Below are 23,894 nucleotides of genomic sequence, written 5' to 3' on the forward strand. Positions count from 1 at the left end.
AGTTGTACTATTGCAGGCAAGAAGCTGAAAACGGAGAGAGTTGAACGATGGTCAGAGCTTTTCTTTTAGATAAAATATAGAGCTACACAATACAAAATCATAAAGTGTCTTGATTGGCACTATTTAATTAATTGCGTTGAACGATCATATCGATCAATTTTGACTTTTAACTTAAACGTTTTAGCGATAACGGTGAGTATCGACGTTTATCAAAGCAAAAGCTTATGCTTAATGGTCGTGAATCTGCCTGACAGCACGTTAGGTGAATATAAGGCACTACTACAATAACGTTAAGGCCTAGAAAGAAAACGATACAAGCAAGGTATTATTATTACCATTTATATTTTGAGTTTATCGTTAACATAAGCAACGGTCTGTCAAATATTGTAAGTAGAAAATTCCCGCGAGCTGTGTAATACAAACCGTAGCCGTTATTGTTGTAAACTATTTTTTTCCCCACAAACGTATTAAAACAATAGACATAATTATGTATATATTAATAATTGTAGTAATAATAATAATAATAATGATAAATACGAATGATTATTATTATTAGCATGTCTAGTCGTTGCGTGGCCTACATATTGCGGTCGGCGTGCGGTGCCGTATTGCAAAATATTTAATAGAATAACAATAATAAAAAAAAAACCTTTTACAATTTTATTATTATTATTACTATTTTATATACATATATTATATACACATAAAAATACCGGAGATTTATAAAATACATTATTTATGAAATTTCGCTGATGGTTGCAATGTGTAATTATTTGCAATTCCGACGGAAGTTTACTTTATTCTAGGACATACAAATTATTTAGAAAAAAAAAAAAAATAATAATAATAATACACAAGACCGCGGCCGCCGTTTGGTTTAACACGCAAGTAAGTAAACGCTACATCACCACCGCCTCTTATTCTATTTAACATAATATTCTACCACATCCTATCTCATGTGAAAATAAATGGACAAAAAATTATTAGTACTATTATTAATATTACTCTGTATGTAATATGCATAATATAGTGCTTATTATTTGTTTTTCTTACTTCCTTCCTTCCTGGAATAATAGATACGTTATAATATTTTATTCATGTAAATGAGTGTACAAGAGATACCACATGCCGACGAATAAGTACTATTTTTCATTAAAAGACACCGACTGTGCCGCGGTAGAGCCCCGCCTGTGGTCGTACGTTTCTTTTTTTGCTTTCTACAATCAGTGCGATTTTTGTGCTTACGAGTCCAAAAATGACCCCTAACGTTATTATCGAGTACGGTATTTATTTGAACTTTTTGCCTAAAAAAATAACTCCGGTGTACGTTTGTGATATACAGAAGAAAACGGTCCAAAACACAAACAAATTCTCGGCCCGGCGTATAAGTTAAAACACAGCAACGACAGTTGGCAACCCTGCGCCCGAACGAACCTTTTGGCTTTTAAAAGTATCTTTTCCTCTTTGCCGGTCGACGACTTTCCGCAAATTTCTCCACGATGATAATTGGATACCATTTTTGTTTGTTGTTGGTTTTCCTCGCCTTATGGCGAAGATGTGATAAAATTCGTAGAAAACGGCCGGAATTACATATTCATAACCGTCCGCATGAATATTCATCGGTGAAACTTTTGCTCGCCAGGACGAGGATAAGACGGCCGAGGGGACCGTGGAGGAGATGCTGAACGGTAATGTCGACTTTTGGCAAAGGACAAAATGTTTAATGAAAATAACCGGGCGCAGTGATTGCACGGCAGAGGCGACGGGTGATATTATACCGGAAAATCATCGGGCCGCCTTTTCCAGTTTGTAATGCTTTTCTCGGTCCTCCCTCCTCGGTACACCTAATGTAATCAATCGGGACGACCCTTCTTTCTTGGAACAGTCGCGAAATTTGCTTACAGCAAACAATGTCATTGCCTTTCCGACTAGGGTACAGACAAAAAAATAAAACAAAGAATTCCAAAAACCGGGGTTGGAGACAACAGTCCCGGGTAAGACCGTTCCCCGAGGGAGAGGTCATGGGAAAAATTATCTTGGATAATTTCCTAGGAATTTCACTAAAAATTATTATTATTTTTTTTTTTTTTTTAAAAAAAATTACGTTTTAATATTGAACATTTGTTCGTTTAGTTGCAAGAAACTGGATTTTTTAATCAAAACCACGTTTTCTGTATGGTTAAAAATTCGCTGCCAATCCAATTGTTCATAATAATATAATATAATAAATCATAGCTTTACAGCTATGAAAATAAATACAGCAATGTGCGCGTTTAAGAGGACTTCACGTCTGTTACACAATTTTCGATTTTTAATAGTTTCGGTACAGGAAATTGTTGTCGATATCTTAATTTAAAACTAAACAGGTAGGTTCTGTTTGCGAAATACATTTTTATTTTACACCAAGTATCGCGCACGGCTCTATTAACAGCGTTTTTCACTAAATGTTTGCATTGACGTTGGTGAGTTATTATTAATTGTCCTGTTATGAACGTCGTAGTTGGACACTTGGACAAAAGTGCGCGCGTCGACATCGGTATTATTTTATACACAGTTCCGGTTAGTCTTGTAGAGTAGTTAAAAAAAAAAATATATATAGATTTTAAAAGTTAAGCTTTCAGAGTTGTTCATAAAAATCCCCACGACCCATCGTCCGGCGTGTAAATAGCGACTTGTACATACTTTCGATATTTTAGAACTTTCCTTTTTCCTTTTTTTTTTCGTCAAATCTTGCGTTTAAACGTCAGACTCGCGCACACGTCTGGAATGCGTCCGACCGACCTGTACGTGTTGGCTGCGGCAAGCGCTTAACCTAACCTAACGCCGGTTTAAACGGTCTGGCGCGGACTTTGAACGGGGGAATCGATAAGAATTAAAAAAAAATAATAAAGAAACGCCGGTGGTAGTTCGGTCGCCGAGCCGTCGTGCAGTGGTAGGGTGAGCGCGGGGTTGTTGGTTGAAAAACGAAAAAGAGAAAGTGACGGCGGCGGCGGCGAGATAAAAAGGGAATGACGGAAGGCGGGCGGGCGGGAGGGAGGGTAAAAAGGTTTTTCGCCGTCGTCGGTAGTACACGGCGACATGTAGGTCAGGGGTAGACACGCTGACGGGGGGGGGGTGGGGGTGGGCGCGTTACCCCCAAAACTTACAGCAGAAAACAACCCTCGAAGCTTTTTTTTTTTTTTTTTTACCGTCGCCGTAGTTTTGGTACACACACACACACACAATGCATCTTATCATCTCGCCCTTTCTCCTCGCGCTATTACCGCTCTATGCCTCGAGGGCGACTACTGCTTGTTTTTCTTTTACCCCCGTACCCCGCCGCCGCCGCCGTTAATTTCAATTTGTTACCGAAGCGCTGTAGTGTACACCTACCTAATAATACAAAACTACCCGTTGCGCTATACCTATACACACCACCGATGATTTTTTATAGGGTGTTTCTGCGTTTCGGGTAAACGCAGACCACGAGAGGAGTTTGATGAATTTTTTTTTTTTTGTTGGAATTTTCGTACACCGGTTGTACACAACGGCGCCCGCTAAGATTTAATAACGTTTTTCACCTTCTTTACATAATATTGAGCTTACTTACTGCTCTGCCCGTCCGCATCAATAGGTATTCGCAATATCTTTCAATTGCCATCCGGACAAACCGCTCTCTAAATAATTCACCGTAATCGCAAGCACCGAGTACGCGGTGCACTTATATGGGTTGTACAAGTATAAAGTTATTGCCGGAGCTTGGATACATCGTTGAGCTTTCAATCGATTAAATAATATTCATTATTTATCCACCGTCTTCTATCTAGAGTGTATGTCTGTGTGTGTGTGTGTGCACGCGGCGTTGATACAATAATTATAACAATGAACGGCGTCGGTCCGGCAGAAATATGCCGGGCTGTGTCTGTAATGATAATGTAACAGAGAGAAAAAACGGTCGTCAATTCCGGTCTATCGCACACCATCGAGTGACCTTATTCGTCAGTGGGCAAAAATCGGTATAGAGCAAAAATTGTTCATGGAAAACAAGACTTAGTGTAAACGGTGATATTGAAAATTTAATTTCGCATTTTTATTTTAACTGAATCTCACGAGTGTACATAATATTATAACACCTTCAAATCTATCATCTGTATTATTATGGTTGGTCATTTATAAATTATAAATTTAGGTATTTTTTTGTTGTCCAAATTGTACGTCATCGTGTTGTTAACTAGCTGCTATTGGTGTACAATCGCATTCGATCGAATGCGATTGTGATTCTCGGGGCGACAAACGGGCATCCGTACTATTATTTTTCCTCTACCCATTATCGAAAATAATAATATGTAATCGTTTATCTTATCTTATTATAAAATATGTATCTAATAGTTAAGTACAATTTAATATTATTATATATATATATATATCGTCAATGACATTACTTATTCGTATTATTATTATTATATCATTGTTGATTAGATAGAAACCGGGAAACACACACACACACACAACACGGTCGCGCTGTGTTAAAAAAAAATCTTATAATATAATTTAGCATCGACGTGGATCTGTGAAGGTATTGGCGAAAATCAGATAAAATAATTATAAATGTTTTCTTACTTTTTTCAATGTATTATTTGGACTAGATCAAAAAATTGCACCGAATGTATGTCTATAGTGTAGACCTACTACACAATATTCTTTTTTTATTTTATTATTTAGGAAAACCCAAAAATGTCGTTTACGACCTATCATGGTTTTTGTCTGTGCCTAACCTGAGTATCTGACGTATTGTGTAAGCGTTTTTTTTTAAAACTTTTAAACGTATCTTCCAGATATGAAATTTCCAGAACACCCGTTACCTACCTGAACTCACTGCACTGGCTTACTTTTATTGTATCGAGAAAATCCCCCCCCCCCCAAAAAAAAAGGGTAGCAATTAACTGTGGCGGTGGAGGGTAAAAAGCTTCGGTAAAAGTTGTGCCAACGAAATTGCGGCGCCGGCGGCGTCGGTGACGTCACTCTACCGCCCGTAGTCGGCCATTGTTATTGTTGTATTAATAATAATAATAATAGTAATAATAATAATAATAACAATAATAAACAGGGTTAACGGGCGGCGGGAGGAAGACGGGGCGGCAATAAATTCAACTTGCCTCATTTAACTATGACTAGAGAGAGAGAGAAAGAAAAAGAGATAGAGTGAGAGAGAGAGAGACTATGGCGGCGACGGCGGCACCGGAGAGAGAGAGAGATGAAACACATTTATATAATATAATATAATATTATTATTATATTATACACACACACACAAACGGTCGGCAAGAGGGAAACTGGGGAGGAGAGTATAATATTATATTATACGCTGTTCTCTTCAATCGATAACTCCTTTTAAACGTGTTATTACATAGAGACACTACCCGGTACGACGTGTGTACAAAAAAAAAAAAAATATATAATAATGTATATAACATAAAAAAAAAATGTATGTATATAATATATATATATATATACACACATTTATTATAAATAACAACATCAATAATAAAAAAAAAAATAGGTACGTCGAGAGAGATACATACGGGCGCGGTGTAGTCCTACTCTCTGTAGGCTTCCATATTAACCCCCTCCCCCCGAAATAAATATATTGATATTTTAAAATTCAGTGTTGAGCAAACAAACAAAAACATCATCGGTCAGCCGTTGAGTTATAGATAAAATGTATTGCTTACATAATACATTTTTTTTAGCTGCTTACATAAAAAAATGTACTTCAAAAAATGTATAAAACATGTATAGGTTTTTTTAAACAACTCGATTGATTCGATGGCATAAGTACATTTTAAGGCATTTGGTTTAAATTTTATACTCAAAATGTATTATTACACATCTCTGACTTCCGCTGCGCTTTGTGTATATAATTTTGAAAATATTAATATTTTTTTTCCGGCTTGGGTGGAAAATATAAATATAAATATTTTATATAAGGATATTAAAATAATTATTGTAAAATTTTTTAATTTTCAATTTTTAGGAAGTGTTGTTGAAATATTTATGTTAAAACAGTTCCTGTCGAAATACGATAAAAAAAAACATTTTTCCACAGTATTGTTATATATTATACAATTATTCTTGTAGAAATATATAATTGACATTTGTACACTAAACTTTCAGCGGTGCAATTTTACCAAAATAATGAGGTTTAAGGACCGAAAATATTTTTAAAGCTCCAGCTCTATACATTCTAAGGTACCTAGAGTATAGAGACAGACAGTTTTGGGAGGCAAAATACACTCGAGCCTGTCTCCTCTAAATAGCACATACTACGATGGCTTCATCATACAAAAAAAAAATTGTTGTCAAAACCCAAATCGATGCCGAAACATGTGACTAATGAAAACATGTACTCACCCTTTCTTCTTCGCGGATCATTTCGGCTATACCGGGCTTGATCTCCAAGTCGTCGGCCACGCTGCTAGGCGGAAGAGGCGGCGGAATCGAAGACTGTGGAGGCGGCGGCGGTGGCGGCGCCGGCTGCTGTTGTTGGTGCACGTGTTGAGAACTCTGTTGAGTTTGCTGCTGCTGTAGTTGTTGTTGTTGATGCTGCTGCTGTTGGTGGTGCTGCTGCTGTTGTTGTTGTTGTTGGTGGTGGTGGTGGTGTTGATGGTGTTGCTGGTGGTGTTGGTGTTGTTGGTGTTGTTGCTGTTGGTGCTGAGCCTGTGGAATCGAAGACGTCTGCGTCGGATGATGCGGTGCCGGCGCCGGCGGCGGCATGTGGTGCAAGTTGAGCGGCGTGTCAGCCTGTCCCGGTTCCGACATGATCGTCTCGGGGCTGCACGACAGCCTGTGCCGCTTGCGGGCCGGCTGTTTCGGTGATTCGGGCGCGGCCACGGCGGACGTAGCGGCCGGCGTGACCACTGTAGCGGCGGCGGCGGTCTGCGGTTCGCCGGCACCGCCACCGCCGGTCAGCTGTTCGTTACTGACGTCGGCGAGCCCGCGAACTTTCAGCGTCTCGGCCACGCGCAACAGCGGACCGATCTGTTCCTGGTACACGTTGATCTCGCCTTTGTACATGAAGTCCACGACGGCCCTCAGCTCTGGCCACTGGACGTCCTTGAGTATAACTATCGGGTGCTTGCACTTGTTCTCGGCCAACATGCTCTGGAAGTAAGGGCTGCACGCGGACAAGACGATCTTGTGCGCTTTCAGCGTGTGCCCGTCACAGGCGATGGTCACGTCCACGAACGTGCCGTTCTGCAGCAGTTGGTCGAACACGTTGGTCAGGTTGCTCTGGTAGTTGTTCCATCTCAGGCAGAACTGTTGGTTTCCACCGGCGGCGCCGGTCTTCTCGGGCACCGGTGCCGAGGAGTCTTTGGACCCGTTGCTGGGTTGCATGGTTGCAGGAAAAAAAAAAAAAAACAACAAAAATACGGAACTCGCGGTATGAAAAGCCACCGAGGTCGGTGGTGCGCCCGACCCGAGATGGGAACCGGAAAGATACAACAATATACGCGCGAAGATGGAAAAAAAAAAAAAAAAAACAAAATCCGGACAACGGAACTCGTCGATCGTCTTTTCCCGAGGACCAGAGAAGAAACAGTAGCTGTTGGAGTAGTTTTTTTTTTATACTTTTCAAATATTTATAATATATAAATAATACAAACGCACAGAAAACGTCTAACGGACGCACGCGTGACGGACGAGAACACCGGTCGCGGCGGAACTGAGTCGGTTGCGTGAGGCAGGCTGCGGCTCGGCTGGCGTGTACGGCACGGCGGTGGTAGCAAGCGCCGCCGCCGCCGACGCCGACAAAACGCCGGTTGTCCGTCGGACAGTGTTGCCGCGGCGGACGGAGCGAACTACCGTGCGCCCAGACGGTACGGTACCGTATGGACGGGGAGAGTGTCGAAGGCAAATACGTTCGACCTTACTGTTCTGAAAAAATATTTTCTACGTTGATATTTTTTTATAACTTATAAGTCACAATATTGTCGAGGAGAGCGAATTACATTTTTTACTTTTAATAAGATTGTGCTACTAAGTTTTCACTGTATAACTGTAAACATCACAACAAATATAAATTTGACATTTAAAGGCATTTTACAAAAAAAATAAATTTTCTATCTATTGGCAACGAAAAGTGTATTTGGAAAAAGTCGACTTACAACAAGTGTGCACTAAGCCATGGATATTTTGGACATCTAAATCATAAAACTATTGTACAATATACAGGGTATATAAGGGGTCGCACGATTTTTGATTAAGTAAGATCACTGTTTTGTTATGGCACAGAAATCAGAATTGTCACTGATAACAAATTACATTACGTGACATATAACCATTTTTATGAGAGTTTTTTTTTTGTTAAAATTGACGGTCCTATAATATTTGTATATGCTAATTGATATTATTAGCCAATGAAATTTGTATTGTAAATCTTGCAGTTCACTCAGCGCTGAATTACGGTTTCTCATAAAAATGTATTTTATTCTAAAAGTTCAAATCTAAACAATTGTACGAAATTCTAAATCTCATGTCCTAATGAATAGCAGCTGTAGATGGATAAATGCTCAGCAAAACTTTCAATTGATCGTGTCAATGACTACTGTTTTTTTGTATACTTAAACGTCTTGATTCGACAATATCTTTAAATCCCTTCCCGAAAACGTGTGCTTAAAGTGTTAAATATTTCAAAGTTGCGACGACCAAAAGTTCAGACCGGCCCAATATGGTAAACAGGACCACCTCAAAACTCATTTATCAAATTTCAATCCACAATCTACAATTTTCTTCAATACTGAATTCTATAAACCGTATTCCAATAATCAACAACAGGACATCACTATCCTACTACTACTACTACTACTACTACTACAAGGTACTACTGTAGACGATTTTAAGTTCAATCTAACCTATCCCCCCCCCCCCGTTCGTCCACGATGGCTTTGGTTTAAACGGATTCTCTGGTTCGGTCGTTGTTATGATAATTATGAATTATATTACGTTCTTGAACGGTTTTAATTACATTGTAATATTTTTACTATTAACTTTGCAACAACAAATGCGGATAAATAATTTACGGTCAAAATGTCCTTCGGCAATATTGTAAGTATTGTGTATGTGTATGTAATTTTACAAACGGCAATAATAATAATAATAGTGCTAATAATAATAATAATAATTATTATTATTATTGTTACATTGCGCAATTTGTGTAATCCAATATTAATAAACATACATAAGACCGACTAGTACAGTTGAGACCCAACGTGGTGGCATTATGTTAGATGTATTTTATACCCAACCTGGGTCTGGTCGGACACAAAGATAATGAGATGATATTGTGCCCATTCGACGATTTCATGTTAATAAAAATGTAAAACCGTAGTTATGGAACCGTCGGCGTGCCGAACCGAGTATTTAAACATAATAACCGAATAATAATATTAATAATCCCGTATTGTAGTACGCGTCACGGACCGGGGAATACGTCACAGCTGGAGTTTTCAGAGTGGCACAGCAATAGAGGGTAGGCCACATTGTACCTATTTGTGAAAAATAACCCAATCCAGGTATTAATTACCTCGATAAAACCCTAACGAGATCATCGGGGTGCTACGATGGGACATTTTCGGTAAATCAAGTCAATAATAGTAAGCAATCATACATAAGATTACAACCGCGCGAGGCATGAAGTGTCTATGGGGGCCGGCAGTGTGCAATACAAAGGATGTTTTCGGTTTACTTGTAAATCATTGTCGGCATAATTGTTTTAAAGTGCTTAATGACAAATGTCGTGCCAGAAGTATAAAATTAAATCTATCTAAAAAAAAAACCAATTCTCTTTACTATCTACACTCTGCATTCAAAAATCGCATAAATACAACGAGTATTGGCGATACTGAAGGTTTGGCCTAAACTAGACTTAGAGGGTTAGGACTAAGGGTAAGCAGAACTTAAAGTAGCTCACTCAGTCGACTGTCAAAAAACATTAACTCGCGTAATAATGTTGAAAAGTCGTTAAAAAAAAACGATTGCCAATAACTAATCAAATACACAATTGTTGGCGATTTTTTTCGACATACTTAAAATACAAATTCGTATGTATTTTTCCGAACAGTGAGTACGTTTGAAATTTACATGATAATATTGGGGATAGTACACTAGTATCTACAGTTGTAGTTTGTACTATCCTGTATTGTGCAGCGCCTGAGGGCGTTGTAATTATTTATTTCTATACAACACAATGTAACGCAACGCGAGCAATGAGCTCGCACACATACAAATTATATACATTTTCTGCACAAACAATGCCGGCGAGGTTCTTAAATAATAATAATAATTATTTTTTTTTTTTGTTATTATTATACTCAATTATTTAGCGGTATTAATGCCTAAGCTGTACACGTCCTTGCGCGTCCAATCAACATACGGTTTTTTTTTTTAATTGTTTCGTTTTTTTATAATTTTTTTTAAAAACCAAACAAAAGAGAATATTATCTTAATGTTTTTACGGTAAACGTGATAAAATTTTAAACCAACAATAAAAAAATTATTTTCACAACCGCGCGAATTCGTCGAAATCATATGCAAATTATAAATAATTTTTAAAATTATAATAATAAATATAATATTGTATTGTTCGGTATTAAAAAAAAAAAAAAAAAAAAATAGCGTGTTTCTGCGAAATCCGGCAGCGTTGCATCGTTTAATAAATAATAAAAAAAAATTGTACATATTCTTCCACGCAACTCAAAATAATACATTTTTACCTTCAACAAAATGTTGTTGTCGAAATGTTGCCGTTCGCGTACTCAGCACAAAATCTAACCCAAACAAAACAAAATGGCCTAAAAAATAATAATAATAATACAAATTAAATACAATAATAGTAAATTAAAGTGAACCGCGCCGTCATTAGAAACCAAGAGAATTTGTCAAACAAAATGTTTTAATTGTTTAACAAAAACAAAAAAAAAAAAATTACAATAATACCAGGGAAATTATTATTACATACACACAATTAACAAAAGTCTATTCATTTTTTTTTTTTTTATTAATGCGAACTTATATGATAATAATAAATTTACTGTCCAAAATAAAACATTTTTATATAATTCAAGTTGTTTCCCAATATTTGTGGTTAATTATCACAGTACTTGTTTAAGAATTGCAAAATTAATATTACAATAAACAGTTTTTTTTTTTTTTATTACTTTATTAATAATAATACCGCAATATACAATATATTTGCGGCGAATCCTCTGTAGAAATAATTGTAAAATAATAACAATTTGTACCCATCATTATCGTTGCTGTTAAGTTAAGTTGTACTGTACTCGGATCGTCGATGGAAACCGCGCGCTTTTTGCTGCGGTTAAGAGAGAACTAAAACATTACAGTCATAAATCATAATGATAGAAAAAAATTATGAAAGTCATTACATTGGCCTTTAATCTATTAAACTATTCGCGTTTCGTCATCAATACACTGTTCATAAAACAATAATGATTATTACAAATTAATATATGTACATGACACCACCGTCGCCGCTTGTAGAGGGTATTAAAAATGTTAATACCCGCAGTTTGCCGCCAGTATTGGTGTATATATAATATTATATTATTATTATTATATACCGCCCGCCGATAAGTATCTCAGATATCATATAGAAAAGTAATAGCGTTATTAAACAATAATAGTAATTATTCTTATTTTAAATATTGTAAATTATGGTTTTGAAAATTACACGCCTGTCCGGAACTCGACATTTTTTTTTGGACACACACACTATAGTCGACGACGAGTCGCTGTTAAAACACTGTTTAAAATTTTCGTTTACTTCGAAATCATTATTATTTTCTATATTACACGTTTAATTACTATATTATTTTATTATGTACGGGCTATGGCGTCCAAGGACATCCTGAGCGTTGCGACACGCCGTAAATTAAAGTATTGTTATTATTAACCACAAATAAAAATCGTACACAAAAAAATACGTTTATGCTGTTTGTTTGTCCCACACGACGGATCGTCGAGCCCTCTCTACCCCGCCTATTTTAATAAACAATATCCACTTTGGGACAAGATTATTATCTCGGAAAACCATCATTAAAGTTTACGGTTTCGTCGACAGCGCCCACGACAGTTTGGGTTCAAGTCAAGACAGGAGGATAGGTTAAGATAAGTCACTATAGGTGTATGGCCTAATTTGTAATCAGTTTTTACCAAATTCGACAGTTTGTTTTATCGAACAGTTGTTTGATTGAGCCGTTATGAAAGTTATTCTAAAATGTATTCTAATAATGTTTCCTCTTTACAAAAAACTACATGTTTTACTTAAAAAATATTAGATTATTGTATTAGGGCCTCCAACTGTATGGTGGGTACACATAATTTGTCGGGTGCCGATACCGAGTGTTTTCCCATATCCGTGCAGCATATACAATATATATATATATATTGTAATTAAATGTTGTTTTCTAATATAAAAAAAAAAGGTACACATAATTTTATACCAAACATTACAGATGACACATGTTTTCCCTTGATTGAGACTACAGGTTTTTGGCTCGGTTCTACAATTGACAGTTGGCTTTCTCAAAGACGCTTTGGCCGTGTTGTATTGCTCACGAGTTTATCCGGCCATGAAATTGGGTAGTTTTTTGATTTGTTGTTAACTTTGAATACAACATATCGCCTATAACAATACATTTTCGCCAACACCTAAGCAAAAATGACAAAATATGTTATTGTTGTTTGCCAGTTGCCGTTGTTCGCGTACAGCAGTAAGAAACACTCGAGTAAAATTCGAGAGACAAGATAGTCGGATCCATCAATGCTCCGATTTCGTTTTTATGTTCCAAAATGCTTATTACATACTTTGAAATTATGATCAAGTCGAACGTGGAGCGTATGCATTGCTCGAGTGGCGCTTCTTTATGGTTTTGTATACGACTCTCGAGAAAAATCACATGCCCGTCGTGGTGTTTTATAAGTCATTTTTTTTCGTTTTTAATATCGACGTCTGTATTTTTTATATTTAAACCGTTCAAGGGCGCGTCGATGCATCCATCGACAGCAGGCAGTTATTAATACAAGACGGACGGTCGTATGTATTTCGCCTATAAAAATCCCGCACGAGCCAACAAAATATAACAACTCGGACTTTTTCATTTTTCATACGGCTCATTAGACATTAATCATTAACATGGACAAATATTCGTGTGTTATCATCGCGGAACACGACCATTTCGCATAACGAACACCCCTGTCACTTGGTGTTTTCATAATTATTACCATATTTTGTCCACAACGGCGCAGAGTGAGAAACCTGTGCAATATTATGCTTTATCCTTATTATTCCAGCTACTTCTCGACTCTCGTTCTCCTACCGTTATTTCTCCCGTAATTTATTTTATTTTGAACGCTGGTTTTTACATTTAAATACAGATGCCATTGTACACGCACAATATCACCGTATACAAATGATTTACTTTTTAAAAACTATATAAAATATCATATCGATACGTATGTGTATCAGAATAATACAAGTTTTCGATAAAAATGTCATAATAAATTAAAAACAAAATATTTCTATTTAGAAGGGCTTAAGAGTAAGAAATAATAGTAGTAAACCAATTTCCTTCAAAATAAATTATAACTATAAATAAATCCTTATAAATAAATAAAAATTATACTATACAACAAAATTTAAACTTTTTTTGGATCAATAAACAAAATACATCCATTTTATAGGATTTATCTACTAGTTGAACTGGAATCTGTACACAAATTTGGTGCAGCAATTTCTTTTTATAAATTGCTTCTTTAACAAAATTACAGTTTTATAAAACTTTCAATGCGTTGTGTATAGGTAGATTTCTTTTAAATGATATTAAAACGATTTTTTTCCTACTAAATTCAAAACTGCCGACTGACTTAGTTTTTTTTTTAAATGTAAATATTAAATATTTGTTTCAACTAATAATATGGTTTAGATTTTACGTCAGTGCAGTGGCGCAATTAGCTTTATTTTTTTTTTAGGGGGAAGTGTCTTAATCCCACTGTAATTTCGACTAAAACTACTGTAATTATTAAAAAGATTTATTCTTTTGTTGTTGTTTCAAAAACATGATAGCATGATAACATTTGCTTGTCGAATTAAAAGCTAATTCGAACACAATTGTCATCCTAAGTCCACTGGAATAAGGTGTGTACAAAAAAAAATTTACTATTATAGATTAAATAATACTAGTAAAATGTAATACTTATTATTATTATTTAATCTATATTGTTGTAACGTTGGTCGGTTATATATTTTCATTGGTCATTATTAAAATCTTTCAAACTGCAGCGTTTTGACATACTAGCTGTATACACATTATATACATATATATATATTTTTTTCTCACTTTTTCGCTGATATAATATATTTATTTAATTTACCACAGCAATAGTCATATTCCGGGTGGTAAAAACAAGAATACAAAACTCAAAATCACAGTGTCCGTCTTTTTTTATTTTACAGTAAAATTGAATTTCGATTTTACTTTTGAATGTGTTTGGGCTATGATAAAAAATATATTTCAAACAACGTCAACAACTTATGAGAAAAAAAAAAAATTAACCGACCGTATATATATATATATATTTATTATTCTTCGATATAATATTCGGTTATATTGTTTTAGAATCACCGGCAAACGTCGTATACAACTGACTGTGTACTATTATTATTATTATTATTATTATACGTTAGAGAGAAGTTATAACATAAGGGGATGGATGGATGGATGGATACCATCGGCATTAAAAACCATAATAACATACATACATACACACACACACACACACATACGCACACTTACATATTATAATATAAATATATACATACAGAAAACAAAGATAGAAAACATGCATTAGTAATTACACTATGGCTTATACGGAAAGCTATTATATTTTATTATTATTATTATTTTTTTTTTAATGTAGAATAGAGAATGGCGGCGTCGCAGCCGCCGTTGAATCGAACCACGCAACAGCGCGCGTGTGTGTATGTTATACTGTATTATATAAAATAATAATAATATGTACATGTATATAATAATAATAATAAAAAAAAAATATATATATGTATATATATATAATGGATGGAGCCGTTTTTGTTGTCAAGGCCGGTCTCTGCGCTCGTCTCTCCGCACAGTACACACACACAGACCGCATCAAATACAAGTTGTATTTTATAATTTATATATATATATATATATATATATATTATATTAATGTGTATATAATATAAATATACGTTGGAAGTAACGCGTTTTGAAATTATCATCTACCCTTCCCCGCATTTCCTAGTGTTCTTCTCCCTTACTCTCCCTCCCCTTCTCTCACTTCCGTATTTTCCCGTCTCTTTCCCCACTCGCAACCCGTACAACCCTCTGTGCCGCAAGACGGTCACCGCCACCTCCCTCCGCCCACTGGCCTAGACCAGAGCCGACGCCACGGCGGCGGAGTCCCCTGGGAAATTCTACCGTCCTTTTGAAAATCGTTAGTCACATTTGCTTACAGTATTATTATTATTATTATTATTATTGTTATTATTACTGTTACTGTTACTGCGTTACTGTTGGGGTGGGGGAAGGGGGGGGGCACCGAATCGATGAGCGAACTCCGTGACTGCGTGGGCGCATTAAAGACATATAGAGAGAGAGTGTGGAAAAGAAACGTTAAAAATAATATTGTACCATAGTGTACCTATTTATAATAATAATAATAATAATCACCCGGAAAGTCGACGGGGAAACATGTCGGCAAAGGCCAATCCGGACTGCTGTGACGATAACGAAATGATATTAGAAAAAATCACGTGACTCCAGGTTTTGGGTAGTTACAAGTCTAAGGGCGGAATGTCCCCACAAAGACGGGCAGGAAAATCGCACTTTAATTTCAGACCGTGCCGTAAAAATATTTGGCCAACTAAGAAAAAGCGATCTCGAGGGTTTATTGGTTAAAAATAGCCATTATCTATTAATCATGTTTAAAATTTTTATTTAATTTTTTTAATTAACAAAAAGCTGTGAACATCATTACCATTTTAGCGTCACATCGAAGATAAACTATTGTAAATTAAGTTTTGTGTTGTCATAAGGTTTTAAAATAATCCAATTATGCATTATATTGAATACATTATGTATAAGCAATATTGTTAATATTTTATTTATAGGTACAATTAGCATAATAAATTGATACTGTAAGCGTTATTAATAGTTACGCCAACAACGATTGTAACCAAAAAAAATTGATTTTATAGTATTTTTGTCACTAAACGGGAATTTAGTGATAGATTGTGTGCAACGAGTCAAATTATCTTAAATGACGTTTGGCCGCAAAAATTGTTTGTTATTTTTAACATGTGTTGTGTTTTCATTAAAAAAGTTAATGGAATTGGTTTTAAATAAACAGCTTTAAAGATAAACGAAAATAAAAAATATAAGAAAATAAAATGATTCCGATTTAAATTTTGAGAGTTTGTTAAAAAAATATGGGAGTATTTCCATTCATACAATCATATCATAAGCCATAAGGCCACTCCACACAGCAGTTATACATATTTTACTAATATTTAGCAATATTGTCATAACTCTAATGTTTTTTTTTATCGTATTTTGATAGGAATATAGTAGGTATCTGAACCTACTGTAACAATATTAAAAAAAAAATCTCAAATTAATTTAATTGTATACAATTTTTACTTTTTAGACCATATTGGTATAATTATTTGTTTTTACTCAAATCAGGTTCTTCTTTACGTAGGTGGTAATATGTGTGTAATATGTACACTGTACAGAATCCAATAGGCGAGCAAAAAGTGGGAAATCAATTGATTTTTATTTCAAGTAGGTACTTAAATTTCGAAAAATAAGTCGTCTTACAAGAGATTTTTAGCCTATAGTTAGCATAGGGCGTAACTCCGAAATCCCAAATTTTACACTAGAAGAAACAATCGTACAATTTATTCAAATAATTTCAATACAGTTTCGTGTGGCTTATCACACATTTCATGGAAGAAAACTCACTGGAGTATTATCATTATTATACCAGCCGACGCGATGCACAATTCATTGTTTCTTTCAAATGGTGTAATAAACCGAAAACGGATTTTTTCGAAGTTACGCCCTTTTTTACTAACTAGGCTGACGTGAAGATTAAAATTAATTTTTATCATATCGATGCACAGTTATTTTCCTCGTATTATATATTTTTTTTGTTTAGTATAATTATACTGATATCACGCAGGTAAACGATTGGTTAGCTATCCAAAGAGAAATAATAATCGGTTCGTCACGCTCATCGCTCGTTATCGTCGTATAATTTGTCTAAATAAAAATAATATAATAATATAATAAATGTTTATATATATATATATATATATTTTTTTTTATTATACCCATTAAGCAATAAAATAATAACACATTGGTATTTACATTATAATGCTTTTACATGCAACAATAATATTATTAAAAAAAGGAAAAAAACTAAACCGCGATTAACGCGACGATATTGATATTATACTGACGTATGTACGTTGTTTTATCACTTTTTATTCCTATGATATAATTATTTTATAATTAATATTTATTTTCGTTTTTTTTTTTTTTTATCTTACCATGTAATAAATTACTTGAAACAACTATAACCCGATGTGGCGTTGTTATTAAAGAAGTAGACATATTATATATATATATTTATTATATTATAATATTATTATGTTGTGTGTAGTGTGTACACAATCGATTAGATTAAAGTAACATAAATAAAAAAAAAATTAACAATTTTTTTTTAATTTTATATTAACGTGTGTTTAGCGAGTACATGGCCGGTGACATATTATTCTGATTTTTAAAAGATATGAGTAGGCTGAAAATAAAACACGCATGATTAAGTTATTGGATTTTTTTTAATCGGTCTGGTCGATTTGAAAAGGATTCACCCCTAAACTAAATAAATTCAAGTATAAATTTCTAGTTTTTTTAGAAATTATTCCAAACAATTGTTTTTTAATAATTGTTAATTTCTACATTTTAATCTCGCTTCACGATACATATTACTATTAGAGAAAAAACAATATGCTTTTGTTGTACCAGAATACATTTTATAATATTATAACAGGTTTATAACAGACTACGGCTGGCCGCATGGTGGTTTTGTAAACATATCAAATTTAAGTGGCCTTTGGTCATTGATCCATTACATTTTAATTAACTTGATCAATTTTTCGTGCAACCCAGGATTAGGATTTTGTCGGTTTTGTCAGAATTTTTTTTTTTATAATTTCCCGGCGATAGTTTTTTATGAGACCGAAATGTAATGGGGATATTTTTTTCTGGGGATCGTTATTATTCAGGTTACCGTATAATGTTCATCTGGTAATAATAATCAGAATGCATATTATTCATTTTTAGTAAGCACAGCAGTAACAATATAACGTCGTTGTTAAAATATATGCACCTTAGCCGTAACGTAACAGAAAATACATACAATAATAACCCGCTGGCCGATCGATACGCGCAAGAACTCATCGACAGCGTACACTGTTATGCGAAGTCTGAATTATTTATCGCATTCAGCTTAATTAATATTAATAAATAATATCTACCTATGTGTATATATATATATATGACCAAAGGGGTTTACCCACGGGGCGACACGGCGTACACGCTTGAGAGCAAGGGCGTCCAGGGGCGGGCGAACGGAGAGGGTTGTGATAGGTGCGCGGTGGCGTGTGATGGGTTTTTTTTTTTTAATTTTCATATTTTATCGGTTGTCCCTTCTTGAGAAAACTTATATGTATATAGTTTTTCCCCGTACGGTCGCCAACGCCGCGACGGTTGACCGGTATGGTTTTTTACGGACATAGACATAACAAACGGTGCATATTATAATAATGTGACGTGTAAAACGCCTATCCCAACAACGACCCGCACGTCGATCAACGGGGGCGGCAAAATATGAACAGCGTGCGGGCGGCGATGGCGAGAGAAGAGAGAGGGGAACGCGGTGCCCGCGCAGGGAGAGGGAGAGGGAGACTACTACAGTGTGTTTTCATTCATGATCGTTTCCCCTTGACGGCCGTTTGAATTGTGCGCGTTTGCGGTTTGCCGTTTGGGCGGCCGAGTGTCACGTAGGTATCGTCCGAAACGGCACTTGTCGACAAAATATATTCGAGGCTTTCAATACGAATAGCACGATAATAATTATTTAACGATAAACGCACGAGCGGTGCCGGCTCAGTGTTGGGGGCATGTGCGCGGACAGCGCGGTAAAAAAAAAAAATACATAGTTGGTCCGACTGAAAACGATGGTTACTATAGGGACGCAATGAATACGTCCAGTTGGAATAACTAAATAAATAGTCGGCCCGACTGGATTTTAGTGAAAACAACTATAAATTTAGTCGGGCCAACTGTGTATTTAGTTCTTTTAACTAGAACTGTATCGTGTCCTTGCGTTAACCATAATATTTTAGTTGCTGTGTATGTTTTCCGTGCAGCACGAGTGGGACAGACTCGCGGGGTTAGGCGCCCTTTAGGTCTTAATACGTTGACTTGGAACAAAATAGAACGGAAATTAAGTACAAATGCACGTTGAATACTATTATCATCAAAGTAAATTGGCTTAAACGAGAAAAACGATGTAGATTTCAAAATAATCTTAATTACACATTAAACGATTAAAAATGATAATTATTAATATTCAGTTTATTTGTTCGAGAGTTAATACATTAAACTTTAAATTAACTTTACAAATCATATAACGACATACGTATTTGATTTACCAAAACACACGTTTTGCTTTTGTTAATCATTAAATATTACATAATAACTATATTATAAATTATTTGAAGCTTTGCATATTTATATTCTATACATGCAAAGACTTAAAAAGAAAAATATATTAGCATGTATGTACGATATGTGTTAAACATTTGAGCGACTTGAGTGAAGTCATATATCCGAAACAAATTTGCTTCCCACGTTATTCAGATTTGGAATTGCGGACAACTTATGTGCGTTGGCGTTGTTGAACTTAAAAAAATTAATTGAAAAATAAATGTTGTGCATCCTAACTTCGTGAGCCCATAGGGTAAAACTTTGCTTTACACAATATATTAGATCAGACTACATTTTAAGCGCCGTCGGGAAGCTTGGTTTATCCCCCGCCCTATGAACCAAAAAATGTTTTCAATAAAACAGGCATGTCATTTAGGAAAAAGTGTATTATAAAAGACTCGAATACGTAAGGCTACTGGTTAACTGCACATTAAGTACAGCTGCGAAGTTAACATCCAACTACGAGCAACGGTTCTTATCAGTGCTCATTATATTTAAAGAAAAAAATGTATCTGTACAAGAAAAAAACACTCTAGTGCATTATTATTCTAAACGTTTACCAATAATTAATAATTGTAAACCTATAAACGGCCAGCCAAACGCAGTAAAAAAACGGACGGTCCGCGATGATAATATTAATAAAAGGACACATGATATATTATTGAATGTTCGGGTCTGGATCGACAATGTTAATAGGTATTTTATTGTAATATATATTGTAATGTTTTGTCATTGTCTCGAAGAAAATGGCGCGCGGTCGTTAACCAATATTATTTTAACAATATTTTCAAGTCGTTGTATATATATATATATATATATGTATTGAATTTCCGGCTCGCCAACATAAACTCTACAGGTTATAGGGTACGTCTACTGCGTACTTTTGTGCGCATCAAATTAAAAATTTCGGTTAAACGACAATGAAATGCGTCCAAACGATATAATATTATGGTGTATTTGTACAGGACAACACTAGTGTTACCTGCGATTAACGGTGTATCCGTTGCAAAAATGATCATCCTAATAGTATAGGTAGACTCGTGTATTAGTGTATTAGTAAACTCATTTTGATTTTGGTTAAAATTCTCTACTGACACATTAAATGTATTTTTACCGATAATGATTTCAATTCTTACAGTTTAAAATTAATATCCTAACAAAAACTAAAACGGTGTAGTTCCCAAAACCCTTGAAAGTAAAAGTCATAAGTTAAAATAGGGGTCGTTGAAAGTTTTATGTATCTTATAACTATGAAAATAAAACCATGACTAGGTTAGGTTAGGTAAATTATTAATAAATATTAAAAACTACATTTTGGTTGAATACATGATTAATTTAACTATTACCCATGATTAAATTTTTCAATCATGATTGATATTTTTAACCATTGTTATTCGTAATTAATAGTTTTTTTTTACGTTATACTCGTTTGATCAGGATCATTTAATTAATTTATATTAATCAAGCAGTTATAGGGGAAACATAAAAAAAAAACACTCAAAATAAAAATGTCTTGTTTTTAAATCCGTCAACTCTATATTATATTATTTAAAACCAATTGATATGCTACAAAAAAATAGTCTACACAGTTTTTTTCTTTTTAAACATATTTTTTATCTATTACTCAAGGTTAAACAAGTACAGGTAATAACTAATACGTGTATAATTAAACAAACAAAAATCCTTATGCTCAAAAAATAATAATTTTACGTACAATGGCCACTCTCATATAATTATCACATTTGTAATTGTTCACGGAAAAAAATACATAGTTGGTCCAACTAAATTTTTAGTTGGCCGAACTAAATGTATATTTGCTTCAATTTAATCATACCTCAAAGTTGAAACTTGTATTGATGATTAATTTTATTTGTTATTGTATGATTAAAAAGTTAACTTAATGTGATGACTAAAATGTTTAGTCATCGAGTTAACTTTTAAACGCCCATCTCTGACAGGCATACATGATTGAAATTGATGGTAAGTATTAGTAAGTACGGGGGTATATAAATAGCACTATACATAATGACAATTTTGTACTTAAATATCAGTTTTTAGTATTAAGTTGGATACGATCAGGGTTGATCGTCTGTCTATAAAAATGTTTTGCCATAGTTACCCAAACATTGAAACTAACAATATAGTATATATTATTGTTTTTTTTTTTCCAAGACACTGTTATCATTGATATCATACAACCACGATATATTAAACGGTAATTTTTTCCTTCTAACTATGCATGCTGACTAGTCCTACTGTTTGCGTCTCATTAAAACTACTATAGCCAAAAAAAAAAAAACACATCATTGTAAAAACAATACATTCTCAGCTACGCACTTGAAACTAAAAGAAATATATTTTCACGATACGTTCAAAATATATTATGTTCATGCCTAGTTTACTGCCGCCGGAGTATAAAATCCACACATATAGTACAATATTTTCTATTTTATTTTACAGCGTGCAACGTTTCAGTGTTCCGTACGTGGTCATAAATGTTAAATTAATTGCCTTTGTGTTGTTGTATAGAAAACGCGCATGTAAGTATTATATAACATTTTGTATAAATGCGTCCTGAACTGAACGCCGTTGACCCTTTGCGCGCGACAACGTCAATAACAATACAATGGCTTATATATATATATATAGTGTACCCCATGTATTTAGTAGTATTATAATTATTAGTATATAATATATTATATACGTGTTCCTTATTGTGTAAGGCGTTATGTGTATATATTTTTTCTACGGGTTCATATTATTACTAAACGTATATACATATATTAAATACATTACACGCGCGTTACTCGCGCTGAGGGAGCTGTCGTTAATGTATATTTCATTAGTGCGAAATACTATCGACTGGCTATTATTTTTTTTTAAACTTCTTTACGGGTGGGGCTCAAATCTGTGTTGAATAAAGTATTTGGTTAGCAATAGCATTTGTCTAACGAGGGCGGTCATGACCAGTCGTGTGGCAAAGGAGGTGGAAGTTTTTTGATCCATCGACGTACCTACCAGTCGTACACATAAAACAGACGGACAGAGAGATGCTACTCGAGTAAATCGGTTCACAGGGAAAAAGTTAGGTACTTGCGTTTACAAACACTTAAAACAAAACTTTAATCACTGTCGATCTAACACTTTCTCAGCTTCGCATCGAAGCTAAAATGATTCGAATAATAATGTCCGGCCTCTGGTTATGGGCACAAGATACTAGGATATACAGGGTGATCTATCTGATGGAAGACACGGAAAATATGAATATTTTGAAAATTATTTTTTTCTTATACTTGTGGGTTACATAATATTTCACTATATTTGCCAATACTTAGAACATTTTTGCTAAGTCGTAGCAATCGAACAGATCGATGATGGTTAAAAATTTAAACGCTAACATTTTTCAAACAGTTTTGTGTACACGTTTATGGAATAAAAACCGATGTTTCTATTTGGAAAAACCATTGTCCATACTACATTTACGAACAAGGGATGAAGGTAAAATTTTCTTAGTATTGAAAAACGTAGTGAAATATATACATACAAGTATAAGAAAAAAAAACTTTTAAAGCGTTCATATTTTCTCCAGAAATTGAGTGTCTTATATCAGATGGATCGACCTTGTACATATTTGTGATAATTCGATTCTGTTTAAGTATTTCTCAGTTACACGAATACGAAAATCATTACTTTTATTGGCCCTTTAGATTTCACCCTCAAATGCCAACAGTATTTTTTTTTTTTTGCCGAAAAATTAACTCCGTGGAAACTAAAACCCAAACGCGGGCAGTGGGCGGTGGGCGGTAGTGACGGTTCAAGTTCAGTAACACACTATTGTGTGCATTACGGGTGGCAATCGTTCACACTGTGAACGCAGACGACTGGGATCCCAATGAAAACAGTAGGGTAGGACAGCAGCGCATCTATACTCTGATACACCTCAAAGTTGTAAAACTGGAATCGTCCAAATAGGAATTTTCGTTTTCCGCAACAAGTTTCTAAAAACTAGCGTTACAA

At 34.7% G+C, this 23,894-nt stretch overlaps 1 protein-coding gene across 1 annotated transcript in view; it reads right to left on the reverse strand.

Moving 5' to 3' along the window:
- Positions 1–7,703, reverse strand: part of LOC126834503 (protein bric-a-brac 1-like) — a 40,231-nt gene extending 32,528 nt beyond the window's left edge. The window contains exon 1 of the mRNA XM_050566465.1: positions 6,391–7,703. Coding sequence (XP_050422422.1) covers positions 6,391–7,374 — 984 coding nt within the window. The 5' untranslated portion in view covers positions 7,375–7,703. The remainder of the gene's footprint in view (positions 1–6,390) is intronic.
- Between the last annotated feature and the right edge of the window lie 16,191 nt (positions 7,704–23,894).

The sequence above is a fragment of the Adelges cooleyi genome, unplaced genomic scaffold, assembly GCF_023614345.1.
Source record: "Adelges cooleyi isolate 19-005CV unplaced genomic scaffold, UGA_ACOO_1.1 ACOO_flye_CR_arks_rails_tigmint_CR_PRNA_21, whole genome shotgun sequence".
NCBI classification, from domain to species: domain Eukaryota; kingdom Metazoa; phylum Arthropoda; class Insecta; order Hemiptera; family Adelgidae; genus Adelges; species Adelges cooleyi.